Source organism: Marmota monax, unplaced genomic scaffold, assembly GCF_021218885.2.
Source record: "Marmota monax isolate L192 unplaced genomic scaffold, Marmota_monax_Labrador192_F-V1.1 WCK01_AAM20220418_F8-fsc00073, whole genome shotgun sequence".
In the NCBI taxonomy this organism is placed as follows: Eukaryota; Metazoa; Chordata; class Mammalia; order Rodentia; family Sciuridae; genus Marmota; species Marmota monax.
Window position 1 is genome coordinate 1,171,400 of NW_026692846.1, and position 23,358 is coordinate 1,194,757.

Sequence of the window (23,358 nt, forward strand, 5' to 3'; positions counted from 1 at the left end):
GGCACGGTCCCTAAGCCACATTGCTTGTTGTTTAATTAAACAAAAAGGGGGAGATGCTGAGAGCCACGGCTGAGTCTGTATGGCCCCTGGCATTTTGCCAACAGTATTGATTGACAGGCGAGGCATTACTATCCGCCTCTGCCGCAACTTTTGAGTTCTCGCACTATTTTGGAGTTCTCATGGGGATTTCCGGGGATTCCCCGAGAGTTCCCATTGGTTGGGGAAGTGCAGGAGGAGGGATTTCCGGGAGAGATATTTCCGGCTGGGGGTTCCTGGACAAGCCTCGTGGCGTTCGGGAGGTTTCCCCGGGAGCTGTGTGAAGTGTTTTCCTGCAGTTTAAAAATAAAGTTTGTTCCTGCTTCAGTGGCTCGTGATTTGTGCCCAGCCAGACTGCGGCAGGAAAGCAAGAGTTGCAGAGAGAGGGCTTACAACGTAGAGAGAGAAGGCCTAAATGTGTACCTCTTTCCATTTTTTCAAACGCTTACAGTAGTTGAAAAGATCCCTGATAATATTGGAATCTAGAGTGCCGTTAAGCGGCCTTTTAGAGTTGTTATCCAAATGATATAGAAGGTCAGATCTGATTGCACAAGTGGATAAGTTTTGGGGGGTTTAGGTCCAGGATGAGACCAGGAGGAAGCCTAGGGGACTATGGAGGGAATAGATGAGGAGTCAAGACATAGGAGGTGAGTTTAGAGGGGGGTGTCCCCCAGTCTCTATTATCATCTAGTCGAGAGAAGACCATTACACTCAGGGGGTCGTCACCACCACTGGGTAAGTGTCAGGGCAGGAGCCCGTAGAGGCACTGGGGCGCCCAGCCGGGACTGCGTGGAAGGGGCAGAAGCCGGTAGAGATTAACCCAAGGCCAAGAGGTGGTCTCACCAGGAACAACTCCCAATCATCCTTGGTGTTTTTTTCTAAAATCCAGGACCCAAATAAAAGACCACCTGTAGCCCTGGTCGACAGTAGGGATCAACTGCAGCTGTGAACGCTATGGCTGGGGTACCCCGACCACACGGTAACCTGGGAGTGCTGGACGATCAACAATCACTTCCCAGGACCCATAGGTCATTTAGGTTGATCGGAGACAGGGGTCTTACCTGGAATGTCTGGTGGTGGGTGCAGAGTGGAGGGCCTGGTCCCATGATGGAATTCAGATTGGGGCCCGGGATGCTCAGTGACCCTCAAAGAGGGGAGTGGGCACACTGGGGAACCTGATCCCAGGTTTCAGCACCAGAAGGGAGGGAAAGTAAAGAATGAGAGACAGGTAAGCGAGAAATGAAAGATGGAGGCAAGGCAGATACACACAAGAGTTTATTTGTCAGAGCTGACAAATAAAGGCCATCTGTCTGTAGGAGAGAGAGGCAGGACAGGCTTGGGTTCTGGGACTTTTATGGGGGAGCTCAGGAGTCAGAGCCTGGAGGATCCTAATGCAGGCAGTTAAGGGTGGCGTGGGTAGGAGGGAGTGATGGGTCTTTTTCAGAAAGGTCCTTGGGCGGGAAAGTGAAAGTTTTTCCTTAAAATGCTGGTTGTCACTTCATTTGTCGTTCAAATGCTAAGCAAAGACCGTATAGCTACAGTGAAATGGTCAGAAGCACCTTTGAGCTTCCCAAGGGACCTACCACTGTCAACAGAGAGGCCCCTGGAGTCAGGGCCGCCTGCGCAGTCCCAGAGGGATGCAAAGCAGAACCCCAGACAGACAGTCTTTAGAGGGGGAGGTGCCCAGCAATGTGGGAAACAGAACCCAGGATACCCTGAGTGATGACCTGGGACCCCATCAGAGGGACACCTGAGAGGAGAGAGTCCACAGAGCTGCCAGTACCTGTCGCCCCTGCTCAGATTCACCCATCCACAGCGGGAAGAAGCCACCATACTTGTGAGAAGCCACAAAGCTGCCACAGGGGCACCGAAGCCTTGGCATGCCTGGCCATGCTGCCCCAGAACCAGCACCAGCGCACCCGAGGGAAGCCTTGCAGCTCGAGCGCCGGCCTGGGGAGACTTATCTATGGCACATGCCACATCCACGCCCAGGAGATGCCGCTCAGTGTGGGCAGTGGGAGGGGCGGTGCATGGAAGTCAAGTTCAGAAGTCACACCTGTGCCATGTGCGTCTCTGACCCAGAGAGTGAAGCCCTGGAAGCAGCCATGGGAGAGAGAAGGGCAGGGACTCGATGCCAGGCTGCGAGACATCAAGGGCTGCTTCATGCAGTGAGGAACGCCACAGGACTCACCGGTGAGGGACAGCAGCCCTGCAGAATGCCAGCCCCAGGGTCAACATGGGCATTTCAGTTCTGAAGTGGTTGTCACCCGTCGTCCCAGCTACTGGGAAGGTGAGGGAGGAGGACTGTTGGAGCCCAGGAGCACAAGCTCAGCTCGGGCAACAGTGAGCCCTCCTCTCAAAAGAAAACCAAGTCCCTCATCTAATTCTGTGAATCAGCTTAGATCAAAGGGACATGGGCTGACCCAGGGAGACACAGACAATATGGATAGACCTACACAAAGGAAGAGTGGATCCTTACTTGTAAAATACCCCTAAAGACCTGGGGGGGGATCCCAGTTCCTTGGAGGAGAGGGAGGAGGATGGCTTGACCCTAGTTTCAAGGTCAGCCTGGGTACCTCTGGCACACAGGAAGAGCAAAAGGGAAAGGGCTGGGGTGTGGCTCGAGGGCTCAGCAGTAGAGCACTTCCTCAGGCCACAGCCCTGCAGTCCAAAGACTGAGACCTGAAACCAGGCGTGTTTTCTGGTCCTCCTGAGGAGCATCCTGCTGCAGTTTGACTTGATGTCTCTGCGGCCCTTCCTACCACAAACCTTAGGCATTTCAAAAGCATCTAGAATTTAGTTTTGGGATTTTGATTGTTTGTTTGTTTGTTCTTGGGTACTGGGGATTGAACTAGGGGCACTCAACCACTGAGCCACATCCCTGCCACGTCCCCCCCTCACTGAGTTGTTTAGCACCTCACCATTGCTAAGGCTGGCTTTGAACTTGCCATCCTCCTGCCTCAGCCTCCCGTGCCTCAGGGTTACAGGCGGGCGCCACCATGACTGACTAGAATTTAGTTCTAAAAGACAGATTTCTTTTTATTTGCAACATAGTTGTTTTCTAAATGGCCACGACTCTCAAAAGGGGCTGCCCACAGTGGGCAAGCACTTGGCAGATCTCTGTTGTGGAAAGAGGGTCCACAAGTTACAATGCGAATCATCATTTAGTCCAGGATGCTTTTTTGTTTGTTTGTGTGTGTGTGTGTGTGTGTTTTGTTATTTACTTGGTTCAGTAAAGTACTAGGGATGGAACCCAGGGCCTCGAATATGCCAGACAAAAATAATATATTTTGAGACAGGGTCTAAGTTGCCAAGGCTGGCCTCAAACTTGTGATCCTCCTGCCTCAGCCTCCCGAATAGCTGGGACTGCAAGTATGGTGCATGCCTGGCTGGGTCAAATTTTTTATTTTCTGATGCTAATTTGTTGGAACTGTATGCTAATGTGTCTTCTTGGCAGGCTCAGCCCCTGCTGGTTTTAGGCACCAGGATCTTTAGCCAGTTACACTGCCTTTCACAAATGCTGCCCTTTGGCTGGAGTCAGGGGTGGATGAAAACTCAGTGTGCACATTTCTCTTCAGAGTCTTTTCTTTGCAGTTGTTCCATAAAGTTTGCAGAGTGTGAAGATTTCCACGGTAATGTGACAACTGTTGTAATGCAAGATGTATAAGACAAGCCAGAGACCAGGAAAAATACCGGGTTGGCATGAAAGTCAGTTTGTTGGCAAAGTTAGTTGACCATGTGTCCAGGAGCAGAGGGAGGGTTGTGCCTCTGTGGACCGATGACCCTGCTGAGTTCTCTGCAGTCCTGAAGAGCTCACGTTATCACTCAAAGTGTTACTATCTATGGTGAAACCTGGTACAGGTGGGTTCAGCCATGTTCTCACACCCCAGTGACTTAATTGCAGAAGCAATGGGTGCCCACTCGGGGAACTCTATATAAAATTGAATACAATGTCCCTCAGGTGTCTCACTCTCCGGAAGCCTCGCCCTCGCCTCCCCACACCACCCGCATTCCACCTGCACACACCCTGCCCTTCCTTCCAGTCCACCCTCCTGTCTGACGTTGCTCTTGGGATTTGTTTGCCCTTTTATTCCCGGAGGTGAAATTATCCTGGCATGAACCTGACACCACGGCTCAGGACGTGGGTTCATCAGGCTCTGTGACCACCACCACCGCTGGTTCCAGATACCTGTCACGCCAGAGACTCTGTGCCCTCCGGTAGTTGCTCCCTGTCCCCCACTGCCCCCCAGCCCTGGTGGCCACCCATCTACTCCCTGTCCCCCTGGTTTGTCAAGCGGAGTCACACATTCCGCAGCCTGGGGTAGAAGACGTTAACAGTTTGAGTGGTGTTCTGCGTCCCCCATGCTGCTGCACCTGCCAGGGCTTTGCTCCTGTGATTTTGGAGGAATGCCCTTGGGCTGAACCCCAAATTGTGCTCCTCCATTTGTCCATCTCAGTAGTCTCCACCTCTGACAATGATGAATGATGCTGCTGAGAACAGCTGTGTGGACACTTCTGCATGGACAAGCCTCATTGTCCAGGTACACACTCGGGAAGGTGTTCTGGGTACCCACCTGTTGAGGAGCAACCAACTGTCTTCCACAGCAGCTGCACTGTTTTACATTCCCACCAGGAAAATACGGGACCAGGGTCCAAACTTCTTTGTATGTCAACATCTGTGACTTCCTTTGCTGCTATTAAGCTGACCTAGTGGTATGCAGGGGTGTTTCATGGTGGTTGGGACTTATCTATAGTGCCCTGATAACTAATGAGGTGGACCATCTTTGGTCATTTATCTATTTTTGGAGAAATGTCTCTCAGTCCCCTTTTGTGTGAGTGAGTGTGTGTGTGTGTGTGTGAGAGAGAGAGAGAGTGTGTGTGTGAGTGTGTGTGAGTGTGCATGCGTGTGTGTGAGTGTGTGAGTGTGTGCACGTGTGTGAGAGTGTGCATGTGTGTGAGTGTGAGTGTGCGTGTGTGTGTGCGCTGTGTGAGTGTGTGTGTTTGCGTGCGTACGCTGAGGCTTGAACCCGGGGACTGTCTACCTCTGATCTACACCCTCAGCCTTTCTATTTCCTATTTTGAGACAGGGCCTCTCTAAGTAGCTTAGGCTGGCCTGGAACTTGCAGTCCCCCTTCCGTCAGGCTCCAAGGAGCTGGCAGGACAGGCGTGTACCACTTTTGTCCCCTTTTTTATCTGCATTGTTTGTTTTTGCATGGGGTCGTAAGAGGCCTTCACATGTCCTGGACACAGGTCGTCATCACTCAGCTTATTCCTGCACCTTCGGTTCCATGCCATTTGTCCCCACATCTGTCCTGAGCCGGTGCTGCACTGTTCTGAGGGCTGAAGCTTGGTGGTGTGTTCTGAGATCGGGAAAGGAGCGTTCTCCAATGTGGTTTCTTTTCGAGGTGGTCTGTGCGTTCCGTGGGCCAGAGGACCTGAGCATTGGCTTTTTCATTGTTCAACAGAGGACCGTTGTGATTTTTCACTTTCTTATTTTAGTTATAGATGGACACATGAGTTTATTTACTTTATTTTTATGTGGTGCTGAGGATCCAACCCAGTGCCTCACCTGTGCTAAGTGAATGCCCTACCAATGAGCCTCAGCGCCAGCCCCAGGGCCTTTGGAATTTTGTGTGGGTTGTATTCAATCCATAGTGCCCTGAGTAGCACTGCCGTCTGGGAAACTATTCCTCTACTTACTAGATGTGTTGCCACATTTTTACTATGCATTTTTTCCTATTCCTTTAATGAGTCTTGTTAGTGAGTAATGTTGTTATTTTTTAATTTTACTTATTTCCTTCTCCTGATTGGCATATTTTTTTTAGTTACAGATTGTCACAATATCTTTATTTTGTTTATATATTTTTATGTGGTCCAGAGGATAGAACCCAGTGCCTCACATGTGCGAGGCAATCGCTCTGCCACTGAGTCACGACACCAGCCCTCACAACACTTCTGACACCAAACGTGTGGGATTTGTCCCCACACCACCCACTGCTCAGTGCATACCAGCTGTGTGTCCAATGATGCCAGTCCCTTCCGACACCACCGGTGCTAGTGCAACCCCACAGGCCAAGGCGTCAGTCTCACCGGGTGCAACTGCAGCCCTTGGGGACCCTGTGACCCCTTCTACAACATGGGCACTGTACTGGAATGGCTCTCAGAATGCGGTGCTCATGGCTGGGATCAGTGTCTTCAAAGGCCCAGGTCTTAAAGGGTGGGTGGGTCCCCAGTGTCTGGCCCTATTGGGAGGTGGGTCCTGGTGAAAGGAAGGGAGGCCATCGGGCATGTCTTGAAGGGGATATTGGGATGCCTACCACTTCCTGTTTCTCTCTTTGCTTCCTAGCTGCCATGATGCCAGCAATTGTTCCTCTGCATGCTCTTTCCACGACCTGTGGCTTCATCACAGGCCAAAAGCAAGAAGATCAACTGGTCATGGACTGGACTCTTGAAAATGTGAAGCAAACCAGACCTTTTCTCTTTTCAAATTGACTGTCTCAGGCATTTATTATAGTAATGGGAAGCTGACTAACACTTTCAGGAAGGCATTTTACTGACATTTACCAGTTCATTGTAAAGGATACAACTCAAGAACAACTGAATTGAAGAGATGCATAGGACAGGATGGGGGTGGGGCTGGGGGTGCAAGTCGTTCCATGCCCTCTCCAGGGATCCACCCTCCCAAGCACCTCGATGTGTTCAGCAATGTAGAAGATCACGTGTTCCTTATTGAAGAGTGTGTGTGTGTATAGCTGATGGACCTTTATTTTATTTATTTGTTTATATGCAGTGCTGAGAATTGAACCCAGTGCTCACACATGCTAGACAAGCGCTTCACCACCGAGCCACAATACCAGCCCTCCTTTTTTATTTTTTAAATATCTTTATTTTACGGCAGTCCCCGCTCTCGTCTAGCACATGTATTATTTATTTTAAATTTTTTAACTTAGACCCAGCTACAAAACTGACAGCTGCAGATCGCTTATGGCATGCTAAGGGACAAACAGCCCATCCACTTGTAAGGTGGAAAGATGTTTTAACAGGACAATGGATGGGTCCTGATCCTGCATTAACGTGGGGAAAAGGAGCTGCCTGTGTTTTTCCGCAAAATGACCCTGGACCTCGATGCATTCCTTCTCGTTTGATACGTTTGACTCTTCTAAAACGACATCATGAATGCTCTTATCTCTTTGGTTTGTTTTATATTTTATAGACGCTGTCCCTAACCTTTTTTCTCCTTTTCAGAGCTATGGAAGTTGCCTCTTTCAATCACACCAATGTATGGCTGAGATTGGCTCAATGGGCAGGGACTGATAATATCTGCCTAAAACAAGATGTCCATCTGGGAGCAGTATTGGGTTCCTGTTTACTACCTGACTGTCATCCAGCAGAAGAAATAAAAAATATGACCTTTTTCTCCAATTTTGATAAAACTATTACTTATGCTGATTATTCTAATTGGGGCACCCCTTCTTATCTCCTACCCCGCAATGCAGTTCAAGTTACAACCACTACTGTTATTGTGACAGATAATGACACCTGCGCTGAGCTTCACAATTGTGCAACTAAATGTAGATCTATGGGACCTTCCTTTGCATGTAATAATTCCTTTGCGGTTCCTTCAAGTTATGGACATGTGCCACTTCCAAGAGGCTGGTTTTTTTCCTGTGGAACTTATACATTCAACTACATACCGGCAAATATGACTCATGGAACACGTTGCTGGCTTAGTCGTCTCACAGTTTTCCTTCCCTCCATTGGTGATTTGCTTCCTGAACTCCTTCTCATCGCTTATGAAGAATGGCTACACTAACATCGGACTGTGAGGACAATATAAACTTATTATCTAAAGCAGAATTTGATGCATTGACTTTTTCCCTGTGGGGATCCCTGGGTTGGCAGCAGGAGCTTATAAGACAGTATGAAATTGGCATGTGTAATGGCAAAGAACATTAATCGTACATCTACTGCTCTAGGCTGTTGAATGAAGAACAGCAGGTTTTACGACAAGGAGATTTGGATAATAGAGCTGCTATAGATTATTTACTATTGTTACACCACAAAAATGTATTCAAGTAAAAAATATGTGCTGCTTTAATCTGACAGATAACAGTGCTCCTATTGACACAGAAATTCATCATTTGAAAGAAATGATTGGTAATGTCAGACAATATGAAGGGAATGAAGACTTATTGTCATGGTTAACATCTTGGCTTCCTAATATTTCCTGGTTAAAAGAATTAATGATATGTGTGATTTTGATACTTGGCATGTCTATACTTGTTTGTGTCAATGGTCGTTGTATGATCACTTGTCTCTTACCTCGTCCTCCTGTGGTGACTTCATACGCCCCCTGACAGTTTGGATGATTGTTGCCAGTGACGGGTAAGATGAATCACTGCACATATCAACCTAAGACAGAGGCTTTCATTTTCCATCAATGGAAGTCCTCCATGACGGGTAAGAATGTTGCAGTATGGTTCACAACCTAAGACAGGCACAATCGCCGTCATTGTTATTTAAGGGGGAACTGTGTGCTCACGCACACAAACAGTTAAGTTTTGCTGTGCTTAGCAAAACAAGGAGTTCTGTGAGAAAGTATGAACTTGGGCTAGGGATGTGGCTCAAGCGTGTCCGCCGATAACTAAAAAATAAATATTAAAAAAAGAGAGAAAGTATGAACTCTTTGAACTGTGTCCTTGTTGCTGTCTTAAGAAGATAAAAGAATGTTCTGCCGAGTGTAAAATTTATATATATATGTGTGTGTGTGTGTGTTTGCCTGGGAATAACTGATCACAAGTTAATTGATAAGAAATACGGAGCCCTGTGACCATAAACAAAGTTTTCCTGAGAAGGTTTATCCATGCTTGTAAGGATCAAGCTGCCGAAAGGATGTTTTTTCTTTTCCCTGGTTTTAATTAACAATGCTGTATAAAAGAAGGAGAGAAAAAAGTAAAGACGGTGCTCATTTTCTACTGAATGCGTGTGTGTGCATGTGTCTTTCTTAAGCATCTCTGCTGTACCAGGATTACAGATTGTCAGCGGGTTCTGACAATTTTATTTTTATGTGGTGCTCAGGATTGAACCCAGTGCCTCATGCATGCCAGGCGAGTGCACTACCACTTGAGCCACATCCCCAGCCCCACCCCCTTTAAAAATGTTTTTTAGTTGTAGATGGACACATATCTTTATTTATTTATTGTGGTGCTGAGGATCAAAAAACCAGTACCTCACATGTGTGAGCCAAGCGCTTTACCACTGAGCCACAACCCAGCCCAACCCCAGCCCTCTTGAAGAGTTTTTATACAGCTTCACTTCCAGTCCCATGCCAACAGCTCCCTGGAGGTCCATGGGTGGTGCTGAAAGTCACAGACTTCTAATAGCACACTCGTCTTGGGCTATCCGATGGCCCTCAGCTTGTCCTATGTTGCCTCATTAGCACAAACTCAGGTGTGATCTAAAGGGGACCTTAGTAACCAGCTATGCTCCTGGCCATAGGGACACTTTAAGGGATCTGGGAGCCTTGTGCCAGGCATCTGGGAGAAACGTCCATCCCGTCATGCCATTCCACTGAGCAATGTGAAGTCCTGAAGTCCATGGACACAGAATAGCTTTCCATTTAAATTTCTTTCAACAGTGTTTATAGTTTTCGGTGTACAAAAATTGCACCTCCTTGGTTAAAGTTACTGCTTTTGATGCTATTGTAAATTGATTGTTTTCTTAATTTCCTTTTTTTTTTAAGATTTTTCCTTGTAGTATAGGAATAAATTGATTTTGGTGTATTATCTTGTACCCTGCCACTGTGATGAATTTGTTGTTTAGCTGTGACAATCTCTGTGTATCCTGGAATTTTCTACATGTCCTATGTCACTGTGAAGAGATGGCTCTACCTGTTCCTTTCCAATTTGGAGGCTTTTGAATGCTTTTTCTTGCCAAGTTTCTCTGGCTAGAACTTCTAGAACAGTGTGAATAGATTCAGGGAAAATGGGATCCTTATTCCCAATCTTAAGGGGAAGCTTTGGTCTTCCACCATTAGGTATAATATTCAGTGAGGGCTTTTCATCAGGTTAGGGGGTTTCCTCTTTTTCTAGCTTCTTGAATGTTCTCCTGACCATGTGTTGCAGTTTGCCTTTTCTGCATCAAAGTGATCATATATTGCTATAAGAGATAGTGCCTGGTCTGAATGTTTGTGTCCTTTATTTCTATACAGAATTCCTAACCCCAAGGTGACAGAGGGAGGTGGGGTCTTTGGCTCTGCCCTTATGAATGAGAGTAGTGTCCCTATAACAGAGGTCTGAGAAACTGGGCAGGCTGGTGTCGCCCTGTGGCCCCAACTATTTGGGAGACTAAGTATTTGAGACCAGTCTGGGCAACATAGGAATCTCTTTCTTTAAAGGATTTAAAAAGAAAGAAGAGAGAGAGTGTGTGTGTGTTGAGGGTGACCTCACAGTCCCTTTCACTATATGAGGACACAGTGAGAAGGTGGTATCTATGAACCCAGAAGTGGGCCCTCCCCAGGCATCGAATCTACTGGCACCTTGTTCTTGGACTTGCCAACCTCCAGAACTGTGAGAAATTTCTGTTGCTTTAAGCCAGCCAGTTTATGGTATTTGTTATAGCAGCCCAACAGACAGGTGGTGAAGAGCACTCCATCGATGTGGTGATTTTATTTATTTATTTTTAAATATTTATTTTTTAGGTGTAGATGGACACAACACAATGCCTTTATTTTATGTGGTGCTGCGGATCGAACCTGGGTCCCACCCATGCTAGGCAAGTGCTCTTAACGCTGAGCCACAATCCCAGCCCGGAGGTGGTGATTTTAATTGGAATTGAAATGTTTAGTATAGCTTCTGCAATCCTGAAAAATTATCATATATGATCTGTTACAATCTGGGGATATGATATATATAAATCAACAGCTCATTTCGAAATTGAAGTACTTTTTTTGGATTTTATTGACACTTTCAAATGCTACTGCCTTGATAGAGCAAAATTCTACAAACTGAACCAAATTTTTAAAATAAAGAAAAAAGAAGTACAATGAGTTAAGAAAGACTGTCTAGCTTGGCACAGAGGTGCATGCATGTAATCCCAGCAATTTAGGAGGCTGATGCAGGAGGATTGCACGTTTTAGTCCAACCTGGGCAACCTAGGGAGAACCTGTTTTAAGAAATGGAAAGTCCAGTGGTCCATTTTCAGAATATAGTATTTAGCCTTCATTGGGATGTATGACCCAATCCTAGCTATTGTAACTACAGCCCTTCCCCTTGCCCTCCCCAAATTTAAAATTAGCAAATGCATAGATTGTAACTCCAGCTCCTCCTGTCCTCCTCCTATCAGAGCAAGGGGCAGTGCTCTATTAGGAACAAAATGAGAAGCTCCCCCCACCCAGTGTGCTTGCTTACAGCACACTCTGCAGAAGTAAGGTTTTCTCTTTGCCTTCCTGAGCTACTTTGGAGCATGCCTTTGATTCCTTGAAACACCCTAGTATTTCTAACACTGTCTCAAAACGATAAATAAAAAAGGCTAAGGATGTAGGTCAGTAGTAGAGCACCCCTAGGTTCAATCCCCAGTACCAGAAAGAAAAAGCAACAATAAAAAACTAATTATTGTCTTGTTCAGAATACAAACTATGTGACTTTTCATTATAATAACAATTAGTAATTTTACTGAAATATAGAGTAAAACGCTAAAATTTTCTGGAATGGAGACAAATCATGATGTCTTTATTTTCTTCCAATTATGTAGGAGGCTTTTTTAGAGACTGCTTCATTTTCCCAGAGGACAAGTCCTCCACTTCCATGTACAAGGCTGACAGCTGTCCCTGGAGTCCCCACTCCCCAGCCAGTGTGCTTGCTTGAAGGCTTGTGAGGCCCTCAACTGACGTCTGTATTAACCAGCACTGCCAAACTCTCACCAGAACACCCTGACATGTGCACTGCAAAGAAAACTCTACCATTGCTGATGCTCTGTGGGCCTTCAGTTGTACTGAAGGCAGTCAGTGTAGATAGGTATGGGATTCCGGGTGTAAAGATGGAGTCTTTGGGTCTGGGAAGTTGAAGGCACCCGTGGAGGATTGAAATGTTAATGCCTCCAGAGCCCTTAGCAAGGTAACCTACTCCTGCTCCAACCTGTGGCTAAGGTAACTTGTCCCTCGCTGCAAGGAGTTATATGTGTGTTAATTAATGCCTCCTGGGCTGCGACCTGCCTGGATTACTCCGTAGGGCCCTTTGCCTGGCATCTGCTTCTCATCACATAACCAGGAAGGACAGAGATAAGGGGGAAGAGGGCAGGAGAACAAAGAAAGCCTAAAATGTCCATAGCCCCCTTCTCCTTCACGGGAAAAGTCTATTATTATTCAAATAAAACTAGCTTTCTATGCTTGCCTCGAAGATTCTCTGATTTCAAACTTCAACATCTGAGGAAGCAGAACTCGGTCCTGATTTTCATCGCCAGCGGTATCAACATGAAGACCTCATCCCTTTATGGATATTTGAGGGTTTTGTCGTTAGGAAACACACTTTCACAATAAGACGTCAGGTAGGAGGGCAGGGTGCAGTTTATTTACCGGTTGGTGGACCGGTTGCTTTTAAAGCCTTGTACTCTGATAGGATGCGAGCCCCCTGTGAGCTCCTGCCCGGGCCCTCGAGCTGCGCCAAGGCGGGTCACCAGCACCCCAGGTAGGGCGGTGCTGTGGCACAGTGAAGGCTGCGGCGCAGTCGTGCGAAGATGCCGGGCCATTCGCAAAACGGGCGATCGGAACGGTCCGCGCGAAAGGAGCAGGACCGCGGAATCTACGGAGCAGTCACGAGGCCCGCAGCGAAGGGCACACTGCTCCCGGCGGGTCGTCCCTGCCGCGGCGTCCCCCGTCCCCGTGGGTGCAGCGGGGCAGTCTGCGCCCTGTCCTTTCACAGACAACTAGGGGCTCCCGGGAGCGGCCACACCGGGAAGAGGGAGCAGGCAGACACCGAGGTGCGGGGCCTCGCGGCGGGGAGGGCGACCGAGGCCTGCGCGTCCCCATGCGCCTGGCCCAAGGCCCAAGGCCCCGGCCCCGCGCGCCACAAGCGGCGCGGCTCGGGGCGGCCGGACTCTGCCAGGGTCACGCTGCGCGCGGGGGCGCCGGGCGCGCAGCCCTCGCCAGTCCCCAGCTGGAACCTGGCGGGCGCGCCCGGGGCTCGGACTCTCGCGCGGCGCGCGGCCCTGCGCGTTTCCCGGAAGCGCCCGAGCGGCGCCGGCGCAGCCGCGACTCGGCTCCCAGAGTGCCGCGGGCCGCCCGCCCCACCGGCCGCGCCGCCGCTGACCGCGCCGCAAGCTGCCAGCGCTGGGGGCCGGGCGCGGGTGAGACGGCGCGGGCCGCAAGCCGGGTGGGGACCGCCAGGTGTCCAGCGGGGCCCCTCCCGTCAGAGTGGTCGTGGGGGCCCTGCGGCCGGAGCCGATTTCCAGCTCCCAGGTTGGGTCCTCCAGGTGGCGGCGCGCCGGGTTCCTCCAGCCCGCGGCCTGCAGGGAAGAATCTGGCTCGCGAGGGCCTCCAGGGACCAGCCAGGCGTGGGTGGACACGGGGCTGCAAACACCATACTGCCCCTTGCCTGTCTGTGGCTTGTGGGCTTTGGCTGAGAGTAGCCCCCACGATTTGCTCCTGGAGCCTCGGCGCCAAGGTTTTCTGCCTCCAGCTGCTCTGGTTCCGCTGTGGAGCCCTAGGCAGGGCCGCGGGAAACAGGACTGGGAGGTGGTGTGATTCAGTCCAGCAGGGTCTGTCTGACTGCCTGTGGCCTGTGTCGCCTCGCGGGGTCTGCCCCTGTGACCGTTGCCCCCGGGGATGCAGCATGGAAGGATTGGAACCGGATGGCCTTGGCCTCACACCAATTTGGCCCTCCAGGTACAGCCACCATGGGTGACCCCCAGAGGTCCATGCGGATCCTAGTGACAGGGGGCTCTGGACTGGTGGGCAGAGCCATCCAGAAGGTGGTGGAAGATGGGGCTGGCCTTCCTGGAGAGGAATGGGTGTTTGTCTCCTCCAAAGATGCTGATCTCACGTGAGTGGAGACCATCCCAGAAGCATTCCCCTCCTCCCCATGCCCTCTCCAGACAGAAGAGCCTGGAGTCACATCTGCTGACCCCCACCCCCAGCTTGGCCCCAGCCACAGTCTGGGCCCTCCCTGCCAGGTGTCTGGCCTGGCCTAGGTGTGCTGCTCTGGGCAGGCATCCTCCCATTCCTCTCCGCAAGCCATTCCTTCACAGCTACCCACTGAACTCCACCACTTGTGCTTTTGGCTGCCCCTTCTGCAATGGTCCCACTTAGTACTAGCCCCCATTCCCCAATACAGGGCCCTCCACGGGGCCCCTGACAACCCGGCTTCCTCCAGGGACACAGCACAGACCCAAGCCCTGTTCCAGAGGGTCCAGCCCACTCATGTCATCCACCTTGCTGCAATGGTAGGGGGCCTGTTCCGGAATATCAAATACAATTTGGACTTCTGGGTAAGTTGGGGGGAGACAGCAAGCACTGGAAGACAGGAGCCCAGGTTCTGAGAACTTTCTAGCGGATCTCCCACTCTCAGGTTCCTCTTCCTACCTCATGGAGTCCCTGAGGATGGGGGCTTGGCACAGCCTGATGGGGGCAGCCCCTGAGGGACTCCCAGTGACACACATTCGTGCTGCAGGCAGAAGGCCATGTAGGTGGGTCTGGGGGCATTTAGATCAGTAAAAAGTCAACCTGCAAAAAGGGTTGGGGATTTGAAAGAAGCTGTCATTCTACGTGGCTTGAGGCTGGTTCCTGTTTCCTGAGCCAGGCCCACTGTGCTCGATGAGGTGCAAGGATGTCTGTGCCCTGGGAATAGGGGGTATAATGTAAGGGCTGTACCCCTACTGGTTGGCCTCCTGCCTCTGGGCAGCAGCCTTGGCCTGACTGGCCTGTGCCAGCACTGGGATCAGAAGCTTCCGCAAGACTCTGCCCAGAGTCACTGTCACCCATGGCCCTCCTTGTCTATCTCAGCCTCCCCCATAAGTTGCCTGGCCACCAGCCTCTTCCCTGTTCTGAGGCCTGGCCAAATGCCATGGCCATCTCATGTCAATTTAGGAAAGGGAACTGGGACTCATGGGGGATCAGGGTAGGCCACAGGGAAGGAGACCTGGGTGTGAGCTCCCCTGGGGTGGGCAGGGGAGGGGCCACTTCTGTGTAGTGGGAGCTTCCCACCCAGGGCTAGGTTAGGCCCCTGAGCTCCTGTCCCTTCTTCTGTGACCTGCCCTGCCTTCAGCAACCCCAGGCAGGCAGAACAGAACCAGACCCTATGTGGCTATGATAGGGATAGTGGCTTCAGTAAGGTCAGTGCTGAGAGGCTTTGTCTTGTCCCAGGAGGAGTTAGGACGAACAGGCACAGGTACTGCCTATGTCTGAGGGGCCAGAGTATGTCCCCACCTCTGTCTCTGGAGGAGTGGAAAGGGGCTGGGTTCCTGCCTGGGCAGCCTGACCTGCCCTGCTCCACCCTGCAGAGGAGGAATGTGCACATCAACGACAATGTCCTGCATTCTGCCTTCGAGGTGGGCGTCTGCAAGGTGGTCTCCTGCCTGTCCACCTGTATCTTCCCTGACAAGACCACCTACCCTATTGATGAGACCATGGTGAGGGGGGCCTATGTGGGGTAGGACTTGGTCTGTGGGTGGAACCTGGAAGTGGGAGCCTCAGTGCATCTTTTGCTCCCATAGATCCACAATGGGCCACCCCACAACAGCAATTTTGGGTACTCCTACGCCAAGAGGATGATTGACGTGCAGAACAGGTCCTCCTCTGCTGTCTTGGCCAGGCCTAACCAGGAGTGGGGGAGGGCTTAAGCTCTGGTGGTGGGGCTAGCTGGGTGGCTGCCTTCTTGAGTCTGGTGTTTACATCTGTGAGAGACCAGCTGTGGGTGGGGTCTGTGTCCTGGGATGAGGCAGGAGACCCTGGGCCTCTGCAGGGCCTACTTTCAGCAGCATGGCTGCACATTCACCGCGGTCATCCCCACCAACGTCTTTGGGCCCCACGACAACTTCAACATCGAAGACGGCCATGTGCTGCCCGGCCTTATCCACAAGGTGCACCTGGCGAAGAGTGAGTGCGGCTGCCCAGCCCGTGCCATCCAGGGTTCCCAGGGTTCTGGCCTGACGGGGTCCCTGGGCTCCCATCTAGACAGCTCATGGCAGCTGGAGTGCTACTGACAATTGCTCTTGCCCCTAATCTGCAGGCAGTGGCTCTGCCCTGACAGTGTGGGGTACAGGGAAGCCACGGAGGCAGTTCATCTACTCGCTGGTGTGTATAAGGCTGGCCTGCTGGGTTGATGGGGAGGCAGTGGCATGAGGGGGTCTGGGTAGAGTCCCTGGGGGTGCCTGGGAGTCCCTGGTCCAGCTGTGAGCTCAGAAAGAGAAAGGGCTGCCTGGAGGAGGAACCCCATACCCTCCTGGGTGAGCCATGGCTGTGCCCCCAGTGAGCAGAGATAGCAGTGTGGCCCCCTGGCTCCCTCATCTGACTGTCACTGTGGGCTCTGACCTGCCTGCCTGCCTGACCTCCAGGACTTGGCCCGGCTCTTCATCTGGGTCCTACGGGAGTACAGTGAGGTGGAGCCCATCATCCTCTCAGGTTGGCACCACAGCCCCCACACCCATTCCTACAGTGGGACAAGACCCAGTTTGTCTTTGAGGGCTGGCAGAGGAGTGGGGGCAGAATACCCACGGGAGGCTGGTAGGAAGCCTAATAGGCCACTGCCCATTGCTCCCACAGTGGGCGAGGAAGAGGAGGTCTCCATCAAGGAGGCAGCTGAGGCTGTGATGGAGGCCATGGGCTTCCACGGGGAAGTCACCGTATCCTTTGGGGCACTCTAGAGGAACTGAAGCCCAGGTGGGACACTCAGCCTAACACCATTTTGTTGCCTGGTGGTACTTGCCCTGGCAGCTGGAGGGGGGTCTGTCTTGGCCAGGCTCCCTCCCCAGGAAAGGCAGGTTTAAGGTAGCGAGGAGGGGGGGTGTACCTTCTGCTGTGGCCTTGACCAAGGTGCCTAGTATGATACAACCAAGTCAGACGGGCAGTTTAAGAAGACAGCCAGCAACACCAAGCTTCGGGGCTACCTACCTGACTTCCGGTTCACACCTTTCAAGCAGGGTGAGCCCCTCCCCCTCCAGTGTCCTCCCCTTGGCAACCTCCTATCCCCCGGCCCCTCCTTGGCTTTGGACCCTCCTCCACTGCTCCTCCCTTTTGCTCCTTGCTGTGGCTTCTGCTTTCCTACTGTGATGTGGAGGTGGGGTGCTCTGCAGATTTGGTCACCAGGCCTGGTCACCTGGGAATCAGGGCGTTGCAGCTTGGAGGAAGTGACTTCCCTGTGTCCCTGGGACCTGTACCCTCCCTGGGTCCTGTAGGTCACTGTGGTCTTGGCCCTCACCTGCTCACCAGCCCTCACTTGTCCACCTGCAGCTGTAAAGGAGACCTGTGCCTGGTTCACTGACAACTATGAGCAGGCTCGGAAGTAAAGCTGTGCAGACGTGCAGGCACTCAGCTGGCAAAGCCCAGTGCCCACCACCTTCAGACCTTGCCAGGAACCAAGGACGCTGCTCAGCAACCCGGGGCCACGTCCCACTGCCTCTGCCAGGGGTTCCAGGCAGTTGTCCAGTGGGGACCCATTTGTGCTCATCCTCAGGGAAATCAAGGCCCGGCCCGGCCCAGCACCTCACCCCCCACCGCCCTGGCCTCAGTGCACTCTGGGCCTCAGTGCACTCAGTGCTTTGTCTGGGAGCCAATAAAGTACGTTTCCAGAGACCTGTTTTCGGCAGCTCTGTGCTCAGCCATTCCCCACACCCAACACTGACTGTCTCCCAGACTGGCCAGTCCTGGGGCCCATTCTTCCCTTGGGGTCATCAGCCCCTGAGAACTGATTCTGAGGAGCAGGAAGCAGCAGGCAGAACAGGCTGTTGATGGGCTGAGGTGCAGACAGGGAGTGTCTCCGTAGTCCAGTTGGATCTTAGTGAAGCCTAGCCCTTTTAGGCCTGGGTGAGCAGCTGCCTGGGGCCTGCTCATCTGAACCCTGAGGACCTTCAGGAAAGATGCAGGGTGTGGATTTGGAGCTCAGCGGGCTGTCTGATATTGTGAGGAGGACCTGGGGCTGGTGATTGGGTAGCACGGACTTCTCTGAGACTCTAGAAGACCTGAGCCAGGCCTGGCCCTTCATCTCATAGCCCTCTGCAGCAGCTGGTTGCGCGGCAGGGGTTTGGGGGAGGCTGCACTGTTTTTTGATAGGTCAGCTCCAGCCACCAGAGGGTTGAGTATCATGGGCCATCGCATTTTCAGTGGACAGACATGCAGTCAGTGAAAAACAAGGTCTGGCCCCTAGCTGGGTCCAGAACCCACCACAGCTCCCTATTACCGTCAGCACTGACCGGTGTGCTGGTACGCCCCGCCCACCGACTTCCCCGCAAAAGGCCAGGAGGAGCCCCGTAGCTCCTGCAGCCAATGAGCAGCGAGGGGCGGGGTCTACCGCCGCAACCTCGCAAGTAGTGACCCCGGACGCGATGGAGGCTGCGGCGGTGCCAGCCCGGCTGCGCGTGGGCTTCGTGGGTGCGGGCCGCATGGCGGAAGCCATTGCGCAAGGCCTCATCCGAGCAGGTGGGGTGGCTGTGCCTGGTTGGGGGGTCCTTTGTGGGAACAGGTCGCCTGGCTGGGTGGGAGGGGCGCGCCCGGGTGGGTGCTGTGAACTGCAGGGCTCCTGGGCAGCAAGCTCCCGGTGCTTCCACGGTCCCCACGCCCCCAAGATCTCCGGGCTGGCTGAGCCCTCTTTCCACCAGCTGTGGCTGTGCTAGGCGTGGTGCCCACCCTCTCCTCTAGACTTGGCTTCCTACTGTGGGCCGCCAGAGCTGCTGCCCGACCTGGCCGTGAGCCATGTGTGAAACCAGCCTCTGGATGCGAGTGTGGATGAGCAGAATAAAGAACATTCTGGCTTGGGAAGAGTTAGAAAAAGTAACACGCCTTAGGCTTTTTTTTTTTTTTTTCTCAGTACAGCTGTGACTTTGACTTTGTATACTTTGGGTGTAAAGAATACAATTAACTTCACCTGTTTCTTATTGTCTTTAAGTGGCTGCTAGGGAATTTATAGTTACACATTTGGTTCGAACCATATTTCTCCTGGACAGTGTTGACTTACCCTGGCATCTATGGCCAGCTTCCTGGACTCATGGCCTAGGTCCAGGTAGCCTTCCTGAGCTTCTAATTCTTTTTTCTATTTGTGTGCAGGCTCCACATCCAATAGTGGACAGCACTGTGGACATTTAGACCAGATAATTTCTCCTGTGTATCCAAGGGCATGTAGCCTTCTGGGCCTCTTCTCCCTAGATGCTAGTTACCTTTGAGTTGTGACAGCTGGTCTTTAGACAACACCAGTGTCTTCTGGGCCAGGGATATCATCCCAGCTGGGCTCAATAGTATATAGTAGGGGCATTACTGCCACCCTAATCCTATACTGCACAGCATTTAGAAACCTTTGCATGTAAGTTACAGATAGGGATCTGGTGACCTTTGGCTCTCTGCCTTCAGCCATACTTCAAAGTCCAGACAGGTCACAATCAATCAGAAAATAGTTTACCACAGTCTCAGGCAAAACCTGATGGTTCACCTGCATCCAGGGGCCATGGTGTGCATTTCTGTCTTCCTGTTCCACCTTACAGAAATCTGGCTCAGTTTTCTCATCCCTATATCCTACAAAAGCAGACAGTTTCCACCAAATGGTCATTTAGCTTCCTCTAGGACATCCTAGCACACTCCTTTCCTTCAAGGAAGCCCAGCTGCTGCTGAACCTTCTGTTAGCTGCTTCATACCCACTCCTCCACCCCATCCCTAGACCTGGTGCTCCCTCTGGGGTTCTGTCCCTTGGCCAACAACCTAAGTGCTCCAGGCAGCCATCCTTTCCCTGGAGGCTGGGGCCCCTAGCATCTGTGTCCTCACAGGACCAGACAAACTCCTGGCCCCTGTGTCCAGCAGCAGGCAGGTGACAGTGACTGCCGAGTTGAATCAGGTGGGTTTGATAGCCTGACTTCGGGTTGCCAGGCCATTCCATCTCCTCCTCATCAGTGGCCTCCACCTCTGCCTTTCTCTCTAGGCAAAGTGGAAGCTAAGCAGGTGCTGGCCAGTGCACCAACAGACAGGAATCTCTGCCACTTCCGGGTGAGCAGGGCCCAGACGACTTGTCCTCCTGAGACAGTCATTAGGTTCAGGAAAGTGTAGCTTATTAAGACTGTCTGGGTGGCTGGGGAAAGGGAGGTCAAAGGCCAAGAGGAAAGTCAAGGTTGTAGAGGGAGGCGCAGGTACAAGTTGAACACATTCGTGCTCTATTGGGGTAGGCAGGGCTGGGCATGGGCATTCATTGGGATGGAGGGGTCAGGAAGGTGCAGGCTTGGGGGTCTGTGAAGAACAGGGCCAGTTGGGTGGTCTTGGCTATTGAGAGCAGGGCTAATGCAGATTCTTAAAGTGAAAGAGGCCTGAGAGGACTCATGGGATGCAGGGCAGCTTGTGGTGTGGTAGAGTGCCCGCTCATGCAGCTCTGGTCCTGGTGTCCCTCTGCAGGCTCTGGGTTGCCAGACCACTCACTCTAACCAGGAAGTGCTGCAGAGTTGCTCGCTGGTCATCTTTGCCACCAAGCCCCAAGTCCTGCCAGCTGTCCTGAAAGAGGTGGCTCCTGTGGTCACTGCTGAGCATGTCTTGGTGTCTGTGGCTGCCGGGGTCTCCCTGAGCACCCTGGAGGAGGTGAGCAACACTTGTGGGTGAGGCCTTGACCACAGCCTCGGCTGTGCTGGTCGGACTGGAGGAGCAGACAGCCTCTTGACACTGCCTGGGACATGGGGACTGGAGCCTACAGTTGCCTGAGACATTGCCTGGCAGGGCCCTGTCCTGCAGGCTGCCTGATTCTGACCTCTCTCTGACCAGCTGCTGCCCCCGAACACACGAGTGCTACGAGTCTCACCCAATCTGCCCTGCATAGTCCAGGAGGGGGCCATGGTGATGGCACGGGGTCACCATGCTGGGAGCGAGGAGGCCAAGCTCCTGCGAAATCTGCTGGAAGCCTGTGGGCAGTGTGAGGAGGTGCCTGAGGCTTATGTGGACATCCACACTGGCCTCAGTGGCAGTGGTGTAGCCTTTGTGAGTATTGAGTTGCCCATACCCCCCCCCCCCCAGCAGGTAAGCCCTCAGCCAAAAGAGGCCCTCCCAGTTTCACATGATACCTGTGCCCTCAGGAGTCTAGCCTTGGGGCCTCAAGTACTGGCTCCAAACCTCCCATTAGCCCTTCTCCCTCTCCAAACTTTGTGCTTTGGTGGCCTTTGGGGATGATCTTGGCTCTGGGCGTGCATGGTAATGCTCCAGGCCTTGTTCCTGAAGCTTCTGAGGCTTCTCAAGGCCGGGAGCTATGTCTGGGCAGTGTCAGCATTGATGTTACCCTTCCACCATGCCGCTGCTATAGGTGTGCACATTCTCTGAGGCCCTGGCTGAAGGCGCCATCAAGATGGGTATGCCCAGTGCTCTGGCTCACCGCGTTGCTGCCCAGACCCTGCTGGTGAGTGAGGGTCTTCCCAGGGGAAGGGTGGAAAGGTCCAACCTGTACCATCTCCAGTGGCCAGGGAGGAAGCAGGCCTGCAATCCCAGGCCAAGGTTGGGGAAACATGTAGCTACCCCACCTCTCTTGAGTGACCACCCCTAATGTCTTTCTTCCCAGGGGACAGCCAAGCTGCTGCAGCAGGAGGGACAGCACCCGGCCCAACTACGGACAGATGTGCTTACACCAGCTGGCACCACCATCTATGGGCTCCACGCCTTGGAACAAGGTGGACTGCGAGCAGCTACTATGAGTGCTGTGGAAGCTGCCACCTGCCGGGCGAAAGAGCTCAGCAGGAAATAGGTCCCAAGCTCAAGAGGAGGCCATGGCTCCTTGCCCACCTGAGTCTCCTGAGTGCCTAGAACAGCCCTTTGTGGCACACTGGCCTCCTTGCTGCCCAGACCCACCCCACCCAGTTCCCTCCTTTCCCTTCCCTTAAGGACCACAATTCTCTTTCCATCCCACACAAGGTATAAATGCAGAGATAAGTGCAGCCCCTCCTGTGGGGATCTCCCACCTGTAATAGTGGTGACCTTACCCCTAATGAGCCCACCACAGTGGGTGATGTTCTTTCTTAGGGGCCTGCATTTTGGGGTGGTTGGAGGCCAGGAGCAGAGCTGCTGGCAACAAGAGTGGCTGGGAGTGGTCTGGAGCGCTGGCCTCCTCAGATTTCTCAGCAGTGCAGCCAGTGCTGTCACCACAGCTCCAGGACCTGCACAGGACCATGGAGTCTGCACAAGATGCACCTTCCCTCCCTAAAGCCAGTGAGCTTGGCCTGCTGCTGTTGGGAAGGCTGTGTGCCTGCTGGGTCCACCTCAGTGTTTGGGCAGTGGGCAGTCAGAGAGGCTGCTCAGTGTCTGGGAGAGGAGACCCCCCCCCCCCGCCAGCCAGATGCCCTCTCCCTCCTTTGGACCTTAAGCTCCTGGCACATAGTCAGGTGGAGCCAGGCCCTGGGATGGCCTCTTGGGTCAGAAGTCTTGGAGGTCCTGTGGCCATGGCATCATTACACTGGCCTCTGCAGGATTCGACTCTGAAGTATGTCCCTTAAGATGGACCACAAGTCAGAAAAGCTAGGACTAGGAGAGGAGCAAGGCCATGAGATTGAGGGCTGGGGCTCTGAGGTCACTGAGTGGGGAGGGTCTGGCCTAGCAACATACAGCTCTGATCCTTACACTGGGCACCACCCATCCCTCTGCCTCTGCTCTCCTGGGCCTGGCTTGCCACACAGACTCGGGCGTGCTGCACTCTCCCTTGCTTCCACTCCTCGCCTCTTGAGCCTGGGCAAAAGCACCTGCATGCCTGGCTTGGGTGGCTCTGACAGTGCCATCTGCTAGCTGGGTGATGGCAGGTATATTATGAAGCGGGGCTAGTGGCACTTAGGCAGCAGGGACAGGATGTTCCATCCCTGTGTGTAATTCTCTGCCATGCCTCCTGTCTCTACACTGTCTCGCTCATTCTCCCCGAGACTGCTGCCCAGGGCCTCCCACCAAACCCCTTTCCCAGCCAGAAGATGGCTGCTCTCGGTCAGTGACTGCTTAGCCAGACCCTGGTGCTTTCACTTGTCAGAAGAGCCAGCCTGATTTCCTTATCTGTGAAATGGGAATAAAGGACATCTCAGAGCTCTGGGTGAACTGGTCTTTGATTATAGGCTGAGAAATTCAAGTTGCAAGTGCCTGAAACTTTTGAAGACATACCTCAAGAGTAGGAGCAGGTGTAGGCAGTG

General features: G+C 52.6%; 2 protein-coding genes across 5 annotated transcripts; both read left to right on the forward strand.

Annotated features, from left to right (window-relative positions):
- Positions 1-13,270: 13,270 nt before the first annotated feature.
- Positions 13,271-17,818, forward strand: Gfus (GDP-L-fucose synthase). Of its 4 annotated transcripts, none has more exons than XM_046449012.1 (11): positions 13,271-13,377; positions 13,916-14,072; positions 14,403-14,517; positions 15,529-15,657; positions 15,742-15,815; positions 15,990-16,123; positions 16,257-16,321; positions 16,582-16,648; positions 16,790-16,869; positions 17,068-17,167; positions 17,477-17,818. In XM_046449012.1, the coding sequence occupies exons 2-11, from the start codon at positions 13,927-13,929 to the stop codon at positions 17,530-17,532; spliced, it is 966 nt and encodes a 321-aa protein (XP_046304968.1). In that variant the 5' UTR covers positions 13,271-13,377; positions 13,916-13,926; the 3' UTR covers positions 17,533-17,818. The 4 variants fall into 4 exon arrangements, with proteins under 4 accessions (XP_046304968.1, XP_046304967.1, XP_046304969.1 ...); XM_046449011.2 differs by having other exon boundaries at positions 13,372-13,489; XM_046449013.2 differs by lacking the exons at positions 13,271-13,377; positions 13,916-14,072 and adding an exon at positions 13,655-13,915.
- A 687-nt stretch (positions 17,819-18,505) lies between these two features.
- On the forward strand, positions 18,506-23,260 carry Pycr3 (pyrroline-5-carboxylate reductase 3). The gene is made up of 6 exons (XM_046449015.2): positions 18,506-18,661; positions 20,148-20,212; positions 20,612-20,791; positions 20,972-21,184; positions 21,504-21,596; positions 21,756-23,260. The coding sequence occupies exons 1-6, from the start codon at positions 18,568-18,570 to the stop codon at positions 21,936-21,938; spliced, it is 828 nt and encodes a 275-aa protein (XP_046304971.1). The 5' UTR covers positions 18,506-18,567; the 3' UTR covers positions 21,939-23,260.
- The last annotated feature ends 98 nt before the right edge of the window (positions 23,261-23,358 follow it).

Bases quoted from the DNA above. Each gene is read 5' to 3' on its own strand.
- Gfus (XM_046449012.1), top strand. From the start codon at position 13,927: ATGGGTGACCCCCAGAGGTCCATGCGGATCCTAGTGACAGGGGGCTCT. The intron at 14,518-15,528 runs GTAAGTTGGGGG...TCCACCCTGCAG, and splicing joins AATACAATTTGGACTTCTGG to AGGAGGAATGTGCACATCAA. The intron at 15,816-15,989 runs GTCCTCCTCTGC...GGGCCTCTGCAG, and splicing joins ATGATTGACGTGCAGAACAG to GGCCTACTTTCAGCAGCATG.
- Pycr3 (XM_046449015.2), top strand. From the start codon at position 18,568: ATGGAGGCTGCGGCGGTGCCAGCCCGGCTGCGCGTGGGCTTCGTGGGT. The intron at 20,213-20,611 runs GTGAGCAGGGCC...GTCCCTCTGCAG, and splicing joins GGAATCTCTGCCACTTCCGG to GCTCTGGGTTGCCAGACCAC. The intron at 21,597-21,755 runs GTGAGTGAGGGT...CTTTCTTCCCAG, and splicing joins TTGCTGCCCAGACCCTGCTG to GGGACAGCCAAGCTGCTGCA.